Source organism: Procambarus clarkii, chromosome 83 (genome assembly GCF_040958095.1).
Source record: "Procambarus clarkii isolate CNS0578487 chromosome 83, FALCON_Pclarkii_2.0, whole genome shotgun sequence".
Classification (NCBI taxonomy): Eukaryota; Metazoa; Arthropoda; class Malacostraca; order Decapoda; family Cambaridae; genus Procambarus; species Procambarus clarkii.
The window spans coordinates 21,220,093-21,235,479 of record NC_091232.1 but is presented as its reverse complement, the minus strand read 5'-3'; the positions used below and the strand labels follow the sequence as shown (position 1 = coordinate 21,235,479).

Sequence of the window (15,387 nt, the reverse complement as noted above, 5' to 3'; positions counted from 1 at the left end):
TATAGTGTAGTATTGCCAGTTATGTATAGTGTAGTATTACCAGCTATGTATGTATAGTGTAGTATTGCCAGTTATGTAGTGTAGTATTACCAGCTATGTATGTATAGTGTAGTATTACTAGCTATGTATGTATAGTGTAGTATTGCCAGTTATGTATAGTGTAGTATTACCAGTTATGTATAGTGTAGTATTACCAGTTATGTATAGTGTAGTATTACCAGTTATGTATAGTGTAGTATTACCAGTTATGTATAGTATAGTATTGCCAGTTATGTATAGTGTAGTATTACCAGCTATGTATGTATAGTGTAGTATTACCAGTTATGTATAGTGTAGTATTACCAGTTATGTATAGTGTAGTATTACCAGCTATGTATGTATGTATAGTGCAGTATTACCAGTATTCTATTCACTTATGGAGGGCATCCATATACTGAATGATAGGTATGCTGTATGATATATGCATATATGAGAAAGTATACTGTGTGTAATTTGGTATGTGATATATGGTCAGGTTGGTCGTGTAATATTGGTTGTACTTGTATACATGTTGTGATGTATACAAGTACTATGTTGAGTGATGTGTGATGCCTACTGGATTTTTATTATGTATGAATTTATGTATCCACGTATTTATGTTTGCTTATTTATATGAACGCTCAACCGCTTGGGCTGGACGGTAGAGCGACGGTCTCGCTTCATGAAGGTCGGCGGTCAATCCCCCGATCGTCCACAAGTGGTTGGGGCACCATTCCTTTCCCTCCGTCCCATCCCAAATCTTTATCCTGACCCCTTCCAAGGGCTATATAGTCGTAATGGCTTGGCGCTTTCTCCTGATAGTTCCCTGCTCTTCCCTTATTTGCATGTACATAAATGTACATAAGTATGTTTGTATGTATGTGTATTAATATATGTATATGTGTGTGGAAAAACCACAAAGAAATGGGGAAGAGAGATGAACGTTTCGTCTTGTTAAAGCCGTTGTTAACACCAGACTGACTAGAGAAAGAGAGAGAGGATACAGGCCAACACCTGGCACCTGACCAACCCATCTCTAGGCAAAGAATTTGTGTATGTATACACATGTGTATGTATATAAGCACATAATTGCCAAGATATAATTTTTTTACCTTTGGTCATTTATGCACCCATGTGACGTGTTGTTTACCCGGAGACGTGGACGCTGGGTACGGAATATTTATACATGGACTGGCGTCATGTGTGTATGTATTCCGGCTGACGGCTGGGACACTTCGTCATGATTTACAGGGTCATGCATAGCAGGGGCTGCGCTGGGTGTTGATGAGGACGGCCGTGGGGAGGAATGCTGTCATGACATCAGTCAGGGAGGCCTTGTTCCCGCCCGATGTCTAGGTGAGGCTGGAGTTTCCCGCGCGTAACAGCAGCGTCGTCCTTCTGCTGGTGCCCTTTGGCGCGGTGTTCCGCGGGGATTTGCCATCGCGTTTCGGCTCCTCTTCGCCGTCTCGGAGCTGTTGGTATAGGTGTTGTGTACAGTGTCGAGTCTTTCGTTGTTGATGTTGTCGTGTGGTGTGGCGACAGGACCGTCGCTTTTATAGTCTGGCGTCATAGTCGTGGTGTTTGTTCTAATTTCGCAGCTGTTTGTCTTCATATTGTAACTGTTTGTCTTCATATTGTAGCTGTTTGTCTTCATATTGTAGCTGTTTGTCTTCATATTGTAGCTGTTTGTATTCATATTGTAGCTGTTTGTCTTCATATTGTAGCTGTTTGTCTTCATATTGTAGCTGTTTGTATTCATATTGTAGCTGTTTGTCTTCATATTGTAGCTGTTTGTCTTCATATTGTAGTTGTTTGTCCTCATATTGTAGTTGTTTGTCCTCATATTGTAGCTGTTTGTCTTCATATTGTAGCTGTTTGTCTTCATGTTGTAGCTGTTTGTCTTCATATTGTAGCTGTTTGTCTTCATATTGTAGCTGTTTGTCTTCATATTGTAGCTGTTTGTCTTCATATTGTAGCTGTTTGTCTTCATATTGTAGTTGTTTGTCTTCATATTGTAGTTGTTTGTCTTCATATTGTAGTTGTTTGTCTTCATATTGTAGCTGTTTGTCTTCATATTGTAGCTGTTTGTCTTCATATTGTAGCTGTTTGTCTTCATATTGTAGTTGTTTGTCTTCATATTGTAGTTGTTTGTCTTCATATTGTAGTTGTTTGTCTTCATATTGTAGCTGCCTGTCCTCATATCGTAGCTCCTGGTCCTCATATCCCAGCTGCCTGTCCTCATATCGTAGCTCCTGGTCCTCATTTCCCAGCTGCCTGTCCTCATATCGTAGCTGCCTGTCCTCATATCGTAGCTCCTGGTCCTCATATCGTAGCTGGTTGTCCTCATATCCCAGCAGCCTGTCCTCATATCGTAGCTCCTGGTCCTCATATCGCAGCAGCCTGTCCTCATATCGTAGCTCCTGGTCCTCACATCGCAGCTGCCTGTCCTCATATCGTAGCTCTTGGTCCTCATATCGTAGCTCTTGGTCCTCATATCGTAGCTCCTGGTCCTCATATCGTAGCTCCTGGTCCTCATATCGCAGCTGCCTGTCCCCATATCGCAGCTGCCTGTCCTCATATCGCAGCTGCTTGTCCTCATATCGCAGCTGCTTGTCCTCATATCGCAGCTGCCTCTCATATCGCAGCTGCCTCTTATATCGCAGCTGCCTGTCCTCATATCGTAGCTCCTGGTCCTCATATCCCAGCTGCCTGTCCTCATATCGTAGCTGCCTGTCCTCATATCGTAGCTCCTGGTCCTCATATCCCAGCTGCCTGTCCTCATATCGTAGCTCCTGGTCCTCATATCCCAGCTGCCTGTCCTCATATCGTAGCTGCCTGTCCTCATATCGCAGCTGCCTGTCCTCATATCGCAGCTGCCTGTCCTCATATCGTAGCTCCTGGTCCTCATATCCCAGCTGCCAGTCCTCATATCGCAGCTGCCTGTCCTCATATCGTAGCTCCTGGTCCTCATATCGCAGCTGCCTGTCCTCATATCGTAGCTCCTGGTCCTCATATCGCAGCTGCCTGTCCTCATATCGCAGCTGCCTGTCCTCATATCGTAGCTCCTGGTCCTCATATCCCAGCTGCCAGTCCTCATATCGCAGCTGCCTGTCCTCATATCGTAGCTCCTGGTCCTCATATCGCAGCTGCCTGTCCTCATATCGTAGCTCCTGGTCCTCATATCGTAGCTGCTTGTCCTCATATCGTAGCTCCTGGTCCTCATATCGCAGCTGGTTGTCCTCATATCCCAGCTGGTTGTCCTCATATCGCAGCTGGTTGTCCTCATATCGGAGACCGGATGATCAGGTTAACTATTTAACACGCATTTAGTGCCCAATTAACGTGAAGGATCTTGACACCCAACACAGCAATATTTAACATGATTCGAAAGGAATCCAAAGAGAGATGAAGTGGGAAGGATTGACACAGTTGATGGAATCGCTTTGAATAGATGAGATCTCACAGAGTTTAATTTTAAAGAGGATAGAAGAGGATAGAATGGGAGGAGGAGATGCCTGAGGAGAAAGTCTCAGACGTCAGGTGACGAGGTGGAGACGAGAGAGTGACGGACGTAAGGTACGGACGTCAGGTGGGGATGTAATGATATATTCTAGAGTCGTAGAGAATTGTGTCCCTCCTGTCTCTTGGGCTTGTCACAGCTGGGTGTCAGCAGCTTAGCATGAGAATTGAATATGAGGTCGTCTCCATGTGTTCTGGGCGTCCGTGGTGTGTTCTGGGCGTCCGTGGTGTGTTCTGGGACGTCCGTAGTGTGTTGTGGGCGTCCGTGGTGTGTTGTGGGCGTCCGTGGTGTGTTGTAGGACGTCCGTGGTGTGTTGTGGGACGTCCGTGGTGTGTGGAAGGCGTCCGGGGTGTGTTCTGGAACGTCCGTGGTGTGTTGTGGGCGTCCGTGGTGTGTTTTGGGATGTCCGTGGTGTGTTGTATTCGTCCGTGGTGTGTTCTGGGACGTCCGTAGTGTGTTGTAGGCGTCCGTGGTGTGTTCTGGGCGTCCGTGGTGTGTTGTGGGCATCCGTGGTGTGTTCTGGAACGTCCGTGGTGTGTTGTGGGCGTCCGTGGTGTGTTTTGGGATGTCCGTGGTGTGTTGTATTCGTCCGTGGTGTGTTCTGGGACGTCCGTAGTGTGTTGTGGGCGTCCGTGGTGTGTTCTGGGCGTCCGTGGTGTGTTCTGGGACGTCCGTAGTGTGTTGTGGGCGTCCGTGGTGTGTTGTCGGCGTCCGTGGTGTGTTCTGGAACGTCCGTGGTGTGTTGTAGGACGTCCGTGGTGTGTTGTGGGACGTCCGTGGTGTGTGGAAGGCGTCCGTGGTGTGTTCTGGGCGTCCGTGGTGTGTTGTAGGACGTCTGTGGTGTGTTGTGGGACGTCCGTGGTGTGTTGTGGGCGTCCGTGGTGTGTTTTGGGATGTCCGTGGTGTGTTGTATTCGTCCGTGGTGTATTCTGGGACGTCCGTGGTGTGTTGTGGACGTCCGTGGTGTGTTGTGGGCGTCCGTGGTGTGTTGTAGGATGTCCGTGGTGTGTTGTGGGCGTCCGTGGTGTGTTGAAGGCGTCCGTGGTGTGTTTTGGGACGTCCGTGGTGTGTTGTGGGCGTCCGTGGTGTGTTGAAGGCGTCCGTGGTGTGTTGTAGGACGTCCGTGGTGTGTTGTGGGCGTTCGTGGTGTGTTGTGAGCGTCCGTGGTGTGTTGTGGTCGTCCGTGGTGTGTTGTGGGACGTCCGTGGTGAGTTGTGGGCGTCCGTGGTGTGCTGTGGGCGTCCTTGGTGTGTTGTGGGATGCTAGAGATGAGTTAGGGAGTTGGGGAGTGTTGTGGTGGGTGGATACACCTGGTGATATTGATTGGCAGGTTTGGAGGCAGGTGTGTGTGTGTGTGTATTTACTATTTGTGTCTGCAGAATCGAGCTGTTAGCTCTTGGACCCCGCCTTTCTACCCAATCTTTTTTTCCTTTATTATATCTACTGCATATATATTTCTAACACACACACACACACACACACACACACACACACACACACACACACACACACACACACACACACACACACACACACACACACACACACACACATAGCAGGCACCATAACAATGGCAGGACCAAGAATAGTAGTAGCAGTAATATACAACCCTCCACCAAATGACAGGAGACCCAGTCAAGAGTATGAAAACAACAACAAGGCAGTTAACACTATAATTGAGAGGGCAGCCTCTGCTGCCTGTAGAAATAGATCCCACCTGCTCATCATGGGCGACTTCAATCACGGAAAGATTGACTGGGAGAACAAGGAACCGCATGGAGGCGAGGATACGTGGAGAGCCAAACTATTGGAGGTGGTGACAAGCAACTTTTTAACGCAGCATGTCGGAGAACCCACAAGGATGAGAGGCAATGACGAACCAGCGAGACTCGACCTAGTCTTCACTCTGAACGACTCCGACATAAGAGAAATCGGTTTTGAGGACCCAGTAGGAATGAGCGACCACAGTGTACTGGTGTTTGAGTACTTGATTGAAGAAGGGTTATTGAACTCGAGGAGGGATACCGAAACCAAAAGGTTAGCATACCGAAAGGGAAACTATGAGGGGATAAGAAAATTCCTAACAGATATAGCATGGGAAACAGAGCTCAGGGGAAAGACGGCCCAAGATATGATGGATTACATCACGCAGAAGTGCAAGGACGCAGCAAACAAGTTTGTCCCAGTCCAAAAGGAAAACAGAGAAATGAAGATGAGAAACCCATGGTTTAATCAAAGATGTAGGCTAGCTAAGCAGCAAAGTAAAAGGGCATGGAGAAACTATAGGAATAACAGGACACTGGAGAGCAGAGAAAGATACCAGAATGCCAGGAATGAATATGTCAGGATGAGAAGAGAGGCAGAAAGACAATACGAAAATGACATCGCAAGCAAGGCAAAGACTCAGCCTAAATTGTTGCATAGCCACATTAGGAGAAAAACAACAGTAAAGGAACAGGTTATGAGATTAAGGATAGGGGCGGAAGGATTCACTACAAATGACAAGGAAGTGTGTGAGGAATTGAATAAGAAATTCCAGGAGGTCTTCACCTTAGAACAAGGAGAAATTCCAGAGGTAAGTGAGGGAGTAGCTAACCAGGAACCACTGGAAGAGTTTGAGATTACCAGTGGGGAAGTAAGGAAGTGTTTACTAGAGTTGGACGTGACGAAGGCTATAGGCCCAGATGGAATCTCCCCTTGGGTTCTAAAGGAAGGAGCAAGAGAACTGAGCCTACCACTCTCCATAGTGTATAACAAATCACTGGCAACAGGGGAACTGCCAGATACTTGGAAAGCAGCTAACGTAGTCCCGATATACAAGAAAGGGGATAGACAGGAGGCACGGAACTACAGGCCAGTGTCCCTAACCTGCATACCATGCAAGCTGATGGAGAAGATTGTGCGAAAAAAACTAGTGGAGCATCTGGAGCGAAGGAACTTTGTAACACAGCATCAACATGGGTTCAGGGATGGCAGGTCCTGCCTCACAGGGTTACTTGAATTCTACGACCAGGCAACAAAAATAAGGCAAGAAAGAGAAGGGTGGGCAGACTGCATATTTTTGGATTGTCAGAAAGCCTTTGATACAGTGCCACACAAGAGGCTAGTGCGAAAGTTGGAGATGCAGGCTGGAGTGAGAGGGAAGGTACTCCGGTGGATAGAGGAATACCTAAGCAACAGGAGACAACGAGTCTGTGTGAGGGGTGAGGTCTCAGATTGGCGAGACGTCACAAGTGGAGTCCCGCAGGGGTCAGTCCTTGGACCTATACTGTTTCTGGTATATGTAAATGATCTCCCAGAGGGTATAGATTCGTTCCTCTCAATGTTTGCCGACGATGCAAAAATTATGAGGAGGATTGAAACAGAGGATGATAGTAGGAGGCTACAAGATGACCTGGATAGACTGAGTGAATGGTCCAACAAATGGCTGTTGAAGTTCAACCCGAGTAAATGCAAAGTAATGAAACTAGGCAGTGGAAACAGGAGGCCAGGCACAGGATACAGAATAGGAGATGAAGTACTTAATGAAACAGACAGAGAGAAAGATCTAGGAGTTGATATCACACCAAACCTGTCTCCTGAAGCCCACATAAAGAGAATAACGTCTGCGGCATATGCGAGGCTGGCTAACATCAGAACGGCGTTCAGGAACCTGTGTAAGGAATCATTCAGAATCTTGTACACCACATATGTAAGACCAATCCTGGAGTATGCGGCCCCAGCATGGAGCCCGTACCTTGTCAAGCACAAGACGAAGCTGGAAAAAGTCCAAAGGTATGCTACTAGACTAGTCCCAGAACTAAGAGGCATGAGTTATGAGGAAAGGCTGCGGGAAATGCACCTCACGACACTGGAAGACAGAAGAGTAAGGGGGGACATGATCACAACCTACAAAATCCTCAGGGGAATCGACCGGGTAAACAAGGCCGAACTTTTCAACACTGGTGGGACGCGAACAAGGGGACACAGGTGGAAGCTGAGTACCCAAATGAGCCACAGAGACGTTAGAAAGAACTTTTTCAGTGTCAGAGTAGTTAGCAAATGGAATGCATTAGGAAGTGATGTGGTGGAGGCTGACTCCATTCACAGTTTCAAATGTAGATATGATAGAGCCCAATAGGCTCAGGAATCTGTACACCAGTTGATTGACGGTTGAGAGGCGGGACCAAAGAGCCAGAGCTCAACCCCCGCAAGCACAATTAGGTGAGTACAATTAGGTGAGTACACACACACACACACACACACACACACACACACACACACACACACACACACACACACACACACACACACACACACACACGCGCACGCACACACACACACACACACACACACACACACACACACACACACACACACACACACACACACACACACACACACACACACACACACACACACACACACACACACACACACACACACACACACACACACACACACAAAACACACACAAAAAACTAGTGGAGCATCTGGAGCTAAGGAACTTTGCAACACAGCATCAACATGGGTTCAGGGATGGCAGGTCCTGCCTCACAGGGTTACTTGAATTCTACGACCAGGCAACAAAAATAAGGCAAGAAAGAGAAGGGTGGGCAGACTGCATATTTTTGGATTGTCAAAAAGCCTTTGATACAGTGCCACACAAGAGGCTAGTGCGAAAGTTGGAGATGCAGGCTAGAGTGAATGGGAAGGTACTCCGGTGGATAGAGGAATACCTAAGCAACAGGAGACAACGAGTCTGATGAGGGGTGAGGTAAGGTGTAAGGTAATGATGGGGAAGGGAGGTAGAAGAGCAGAAGGACTGTACCCTATATGGGAATGCTAGGCATCGACAGAAATCACAAATAGAGAAATATTTAGGAATGGATATAATTCCAGCAGATATAATCAGAGATAACTCCAGAGACAGATATAATCAGAGATAACTCCAGAGGCAGATATAATCAGAGATAACTCCAGAGGCAGATATAATCAGAGATAACTCCAGAGGCAGATATAATCAGAGATAACTCCAGAGGCAGATATAATCAGAGATAACTCCAGAGGCAGATATAATCAGAGATAACTCCAGAGGCAGATATAATCAGAGATAACTCCAGAGGCAGATATAATCAGAGATAACTCCAGAGGCAGATATAATCAGAGATAACTCCAGAGGCAGATATAATCATAGATAACTCCAGAGGCAGATATAATCAGAGATAACTCCAGAGGCAGATATAATCAGAGATAACTTCAGAGGCAGATATAATCAGAGATAACTCCAGAGGCAGATATAATCAGAGATAACTCCAGAGGCAGATATAATCAGAGATAACTCCAGAGGCAGATATAATCAGAGATAACTCCAGAGACAGATATAATCAGGGGAACTTCAGTATCATATGGTAGGCTATCTTCATGAAGTTATCTTGAGGTTATTTCGGGGCTTAGCGTCCCCGCGGCCCGGTCCTCGACCAGGCCTCTTTTTTGTTACACCCCCCCAGGAAGCAGCCCGTAGCAGCTGTCTAACTCCCAGGTATATACCCATTTACTGCTAGGTGAACAGGGGCATCAGGGTGAAAGAAACATTTTGTCCATTTGTCTCCGCCTCCACCGGGGATCGAACCCGGAACCTCAGGACTACGAATCCGAAGCGCTGTCCACCCAGCTGTCAGGCGCCCTTCGAAACATTTGAACAATATATAAAAACCAAAATAATGATTGAAGACAATTTTTACAGTTTATTTGGGACCAATATTAGTATCCTTGGTATTCCACTAGCATGGAATCGCAAGTCCTCAAACAAAACTGAACTTGAAAAAGTTCAAAAGTTTGAATTTTTACGAGTTCCAGATTAAGGGGAACTCAGTCTCACAACTCTTGAAGAATAGAGAAAGAGCTGATGGGATATAATCACTACATACAAGATACAGAGACAAGATGGAAAAGTACAGTGTCTTTTAACTGAACGTTGGACAAGAGGACATTGAAGGGAAGCTGGGAACTCAAGTGAATGGAAGAAATATATGGAAATACTCATAGTGAGTATGGGTTACTCATTATCTTCATCATACTTCATAATCATACTGTGTATCCAGCAAACTGAATGAGTGATATTCTCTCATTCTTATCTTCTCTCTCTCTCACAATTTAAGAATGAGTGACATATATAATGGTGCAGCAGGTCAACAATATATGCAATAAATATACTGACTACAATTGACTCAAATAGTAATATTGAAAAATATTGAGTACTCGTAACTTCGAGTATTGAGTAATTTCGAGTATTGAGTAATTTCGAATATTGAGTAATTTCAATCACTGCTGAAGTCAGATGTATTTTGTCTGAACTATGTCTGTAGTGATTATAATCGTCCTGTATAGTTCTTGAATCTGTTGATGAAAAATGCTGAGGGTGTGAATTTTTGGTTGGATATAACTTCGTGGCATGATTATTTTATATTAGTTCCTTAAACTGTCTTCTCATCAATATGTCTCACTGCTCTGGTGGTAAACTATATTTTCGGCCCCACACGCATGGGGTTCGCAGTTCGAGTCTTCCAGAGCCCAGATGAATGGCAGGATTATTTGTCCAATATATATATATATATCACCTTTCAAATTGTAAGCTAAACGTTACTTTATGGAAACAATGTTAGGGTTGATGTCGATAAATGTACACCTGTTTAATTCAGCCATTAAATTTCATCACCTGTTTAATTCAGAAATTGAATTCATCACCTGGTTAATAATTTGTATAAGTTGCTATGAACATACATTCTGATTCTGCACTTGACAGGTGTGATGGTTTTTAAATCTGATAAATGTAGCTTCTAAATCTAAATTGATTTTAGATTTTCATGACCTTGAGTATACAGCATGTGATAATATATATTATATGATAATATATGATAATATATATTATAAGTTATTATGTGTCTGAATTTTGAATTTCATAATAATAAAGATTAGAGGAATAATAAAAAATAAAGTGACGATAATAATAATTATAATTCCAAATAAATTGCAAATACAAATTAAATAAAAATTGAGCAAAATGAAATAAAATTTCATGAAATATCTCGAGAAATAATATTACTGAAGTTCTTATATTTTATGCATATTAATTGATATATCAGATGGTCATTGTATATATGTATTACGTAAATTATTCAATAAATAAATTATTACAAAACTGGTTTATTTTGATATTCAAGCTGCCTACATGCTATCATAATTAATATTTATTAATTCAATATTCATACTCAACCCCACTAAGAAAAATCATTATGCAAGAATTCTGCCCCATCAGAAATTTTTACTTGAAAATGCAGACATTGATTACATGTAAGTCTACACAATTACCATTAGCAATCAATTACAATAATTACAGAGACATATAAAAGATATCACATGTTGCAAAAGCCATTGCACGAATAATTGTGGTGTATTTAATTTGGTTTAATTTGTCGTATAGCTTAAGGGCGCGGAGTGGTATATAAATTGGTCTTCAGTTTGCATTTTAAATAGGTTCCTGGATTCGAAATTTAAATTGGAAATGAATCAGGATTAGAAGTTTTAATTGGTATTGAACCTGGCTTCGAAATTATATTGGAATCTAAACAAGATTTAAAATTTAAATTGAAAATGAAATTGGATTCGAAATATCCATTGGTTATTATTATATATATATATATATATATATATATATATATATATATATATATATATATATATATATATATATATATATATATATATATATATATATATATATATGTGGGCCCAAACACACCAAACACCGCCGAGGCAGACCAAGTACGACAATCAGCGACAACAGAAAATTAGGTACCCAAGTCAGCAAGAAAATTGAAGAGGGCAATACAGTCGGGGCACTCAGGTTGATCACAAGTGAGGACAAAATTTTGCCCAGGGATGAAACCACAGCCCAAGCACTGAGAGAAAAACACCCCCACAGGGCCGTAGGTGGACCTCCCCCACAGGTCAGGCTCGCCCCTAACCAGGAACCTCTCGTCCTCCGGTAGTCTGAGGTTTATAAAGCTATCGTTTTATTTCCCCCGGGCTCCTCAGGAGGCTACACAGGGATAAGACCTCAACATGTGAAGGAAATGGTGAACCCTGTTCTTGGCCCAGCTGCAGAAGCGCTCCTGACAGAAATCACAACGTTTGTCAACAACTGCCTCGCCGGGTTAATCCCTGATGAAATCAAACCATTCTTCTTTGGTGCATCCCTATGTGCCCTTAAAAAGAAGGGGGGAGGGATCAGACCCATTGCCGTTGGTAATACCCTTCGCCGCCTAGTTGCAAGGGCTGCTGTCAGAAGTATCCGAATGGAAGCAGCCACCATGCTGCAACCCAACCAGCTGGGGTTTGGAGTCCACCAAGGCTGTGAAGCAGCGGCTCATGATTGCACGAGCCTACATTAGCTCTCTTACTGAAGACCAGGCAGTAGTAAAATTAGATTTTAAAAACACTTTCAACTCGGTCAAAAGGGAAGCAATCCTCACTGCAGTCCAGGAACAATGCCCAAGCATTCTCCCGTTTGTGTCAGCAGGCTACAGCAAAGACTCAACCCTCCTGTTTGGCAAACATGAAGTCACCTCAGCAGAGGGAATTCAACAGGGAGACCCACTTGCACCGTTCCTCTTTTGCATAGCGGTTCGAGAAATTACAACCAGACTGTCCAGTGAGCTCAACATCTGGTTCCTGGATGATGGCACTCTGGCAGGCACACAAGATTCCCTGCTAGAAGACCTACAGCTGGTGAAGACACGGGGGGAGTCCATGGGTCTCGTTCTTAACCCCTCCAAGTGCGAAATTATTGCATCCAGTGAAGTAATCATTAGAGCAGTGAAATCAGTTCTACCAGAAGCCTCAGTCGTTAAACCTACCGACAGCACACTACTCGGAGCACCTCTGGGCCACAATGCCATTGCTGCAGTCCTTCACGAAAAGTTTAGAGACCTAAAGAGGATGGAAGAGAGAATTGGGGACTTGGACTCCCACGATGCCCTCTACCTTCTCACAAAGTGCCTTACCTTGCCCAGGCTAACATACTTCTTAAGGTGTGCACCAACTTTTGGCAACCCACTTCTACATCAATATGATGAGCTCCTCAGGTCAATATTCAGGAAGGCGCTCAACCTAGATTTAGATGACAGTCAGTGGGACCAAGCAACGCTCCCAGTGAGATTTGGAGGGATAGGCATACGAAAGGCAACTGAGGTAGCACTTCCAGCATTCTTATCCTCATGTACAGCAGCCAACGAATTGGTAGGGCAGATCCTACCAGAGCGTATGAGAGAGACAGCGGGAACTCATGATCAAACGTTCATCGAAGCAGCCAGACAATGGGACACCATTGCACACCCTCAACCCCGACCACAAGTCCCAAAAGACCACAAGCAGGCCCACTGGGATAGCCCCATAGTGGAAAAGACTGTCACAGCAATGATTGACAACGCTGATGCTGAAAACAAAGCCCGCCTCCTAGCGGTAACAGCACCCCACGCCGGGGATTTTTTATTTGCTGTGTCCAATGCAGCCCTGGGAACTCGCCTCAGTCATGACGCTCTCCGCATTGGAGTTACCCTTCGCCTTGCCGCCCCCATCCTCACCGAACATAGGTGCATCTGCGGAACTGCGATGGCAGACCAATATGGTCGTCATGGTCTGGTATGTCGTAAATCACAGGGTAAAATTGCAAGACATGAAGAAGTCAACGACATCATCAAGAGGAGCCTCGCCACAGCCCGCTGCCCGGCACAAAGAGAACCACACTTATCCAGACCTAACGACCCTCAGAAGCGCCCTGATGGGGTCACCTTGCTACCTTGGAAGGATGGTAAGCAAGTGGTATGGGACTACACGTGCGCTGCCACACTGGCCAGTACCTACCTCCACTACAGCACACGTGAAAGCGGCGGTGCTGCTTCTTTCAGGGAATCGCAGAAAATTATTAAATACAGAGGTCTAGCACACTGCTACAGCTTTGTTCCGATCGGCTCGGAGACCCTCGGTTCGTGGGGAAAATGTGCATTGAAGTTCCTGAAGGAATTGGGGGACAAATTGATCAGCGCTACAAAAGACCAGAGAGCAAAAAGTTTCTTGTTCCAGCGCCTCAGTGTTGCGATTCAGAGGGGAAATGCCTGTTGCGTCTTGGGCACTAGTCCAACTTCAGAGGAATTCGAAGAAGTGTTTGACTTGCAACAATGATCGAACCCGTCTGTGACATTCATCAATGTTTCCCATTGTTGTGTTTTTCAAGAGATCCATAACCTTTAAGCACCTTTTTGCATTATTATTTTTGTATCAACCCATGTATATCTTGTAACCATCAAATGCATAATAAAGCACAAAAAATAAAAAAGGAAGGGGGTGGTAGGAGAAAAGCACACAGAAACTGTATTGGAGGGGATCTAAACATTCCCTCTAATGCGTTATGCGTGGTTTCCTCCGAGGCTATGGGTCCCCCTTCTTCCAGCTAGAGGTGGTACTCCCTTCCATATATTATTTTATTTATATTATTTAAAAAAAAAAATATATATATATATATATCTATATATATATATATATATATATATATATATATATATATATATATATATATATATATATATATATATATATATATATATATATATATATATATATATATATATATATATATATAGGGAAGAGAGTACCACCTCTGGCTGGAAGAAGGGGGACCCATAGCCTCGGAGGAAACCACGCATAACGCATTAGAGGGAATGTGGGTCCCCTCCAATACAGTTTCTGTGTGCTTTTCTCCTACCACTACCACTCCTCCTATATATATATATATATATATATATATATATATATATATATATATATATATATATATATATATATATATATATATATATATATATATATATATATATGTCGTACCTAATAGCCAGAACGCACTTCTCAGCCTACTATGCAAGGCCCGATTTGCCTAATAAGCCAAGTTTTCATGAATTAATTATTTTTCGACTACCTAACCTACCTAACCTATAGAGATAGGTTAGGTTAGGTTAGGTAGGGTTGGTTAGGTTCGGTCATATATCTACGTTAATTTTAACTCAAATAAAAAAAAATGACCTCATACATAATGAAATGGGTAGCTTTATCGTTTCATAAGAAAACAATTAGAGAAAATATATTAATTCAGGAAAACTTGGCTTATTAGGCAAATCGGGCCTTGCATAGTAGGCTGAGAAGTGCGTTCTGGCTATTAGGTACGACATATATATATATATATATATATATATATATATATATATATATATATATATATATATATATGCAAACAAGCCTGAATGGTCCCCAGGACTATATACAACTGAAAACTCACACCCCAGAGTTCGAGTCACTTCTGGGGTGTGAGTTTTCAGTTATATATATATATATATATATATATATATATATATATATATATATATATATATATATATATATATATATATATATATATATATATATATATATATATATATATATATATATAAGTGATTGTAGAAAGCCTATTGGTCCATATTTCTTGATGCTTCTATATTGGGAGAAAGGATATCCCTACAGACAAAAATCAGAGGATACAACTGACGATTTACTATAAAACCAGAAAAACGGCCAGCCTACTCATGAGAAACTCTCCAGACACAAAACAGAACGCTTTAAAAGAGACTAACGTCGTCTATGCCTTCAAATGCCCTCTTGGGGACTGTAAGCTCCAAAAAAAAACAGTATATAGGCAAGACAACAACATCTCTTTCTAGGCGTTTAACGATGGATAAGCAACAGGGCTCCATTAAGGAACATATAATCTCTTCCCACAA

At 43.4% G+C, this 15,387-nt stretch overlaps 1 protein-coding gene across 1 annotated transcript in view; it reads right to left on the bottom strand.

Moving 5' to 3' along the window:
- Positions 1-1,604: 1,604 nt before the first annotated feature.
- LOC138358473 (trichohyalin-like) overlaps positions 1,605-15,387 on the bottom strand; it is a 31,193-nt gene continuing 17,410 nt past the window's right edge. Inside the window, exons 2-3 of the mRNA XM_069316466.1 lie at positions 2,875-3,299; positions 1,605-2,292 (exon numbers count right to left, since the gene is read on the bottom strand). Of these exons, the coding sequence (XP_069172567.1) occupies positions 1,605-2,292; positions 2,875-3,299 (1,113 nt within the window). The remainder of the gene's footprint in view (positions 2,293-2,874; positions 3,300-15,387) is intronic.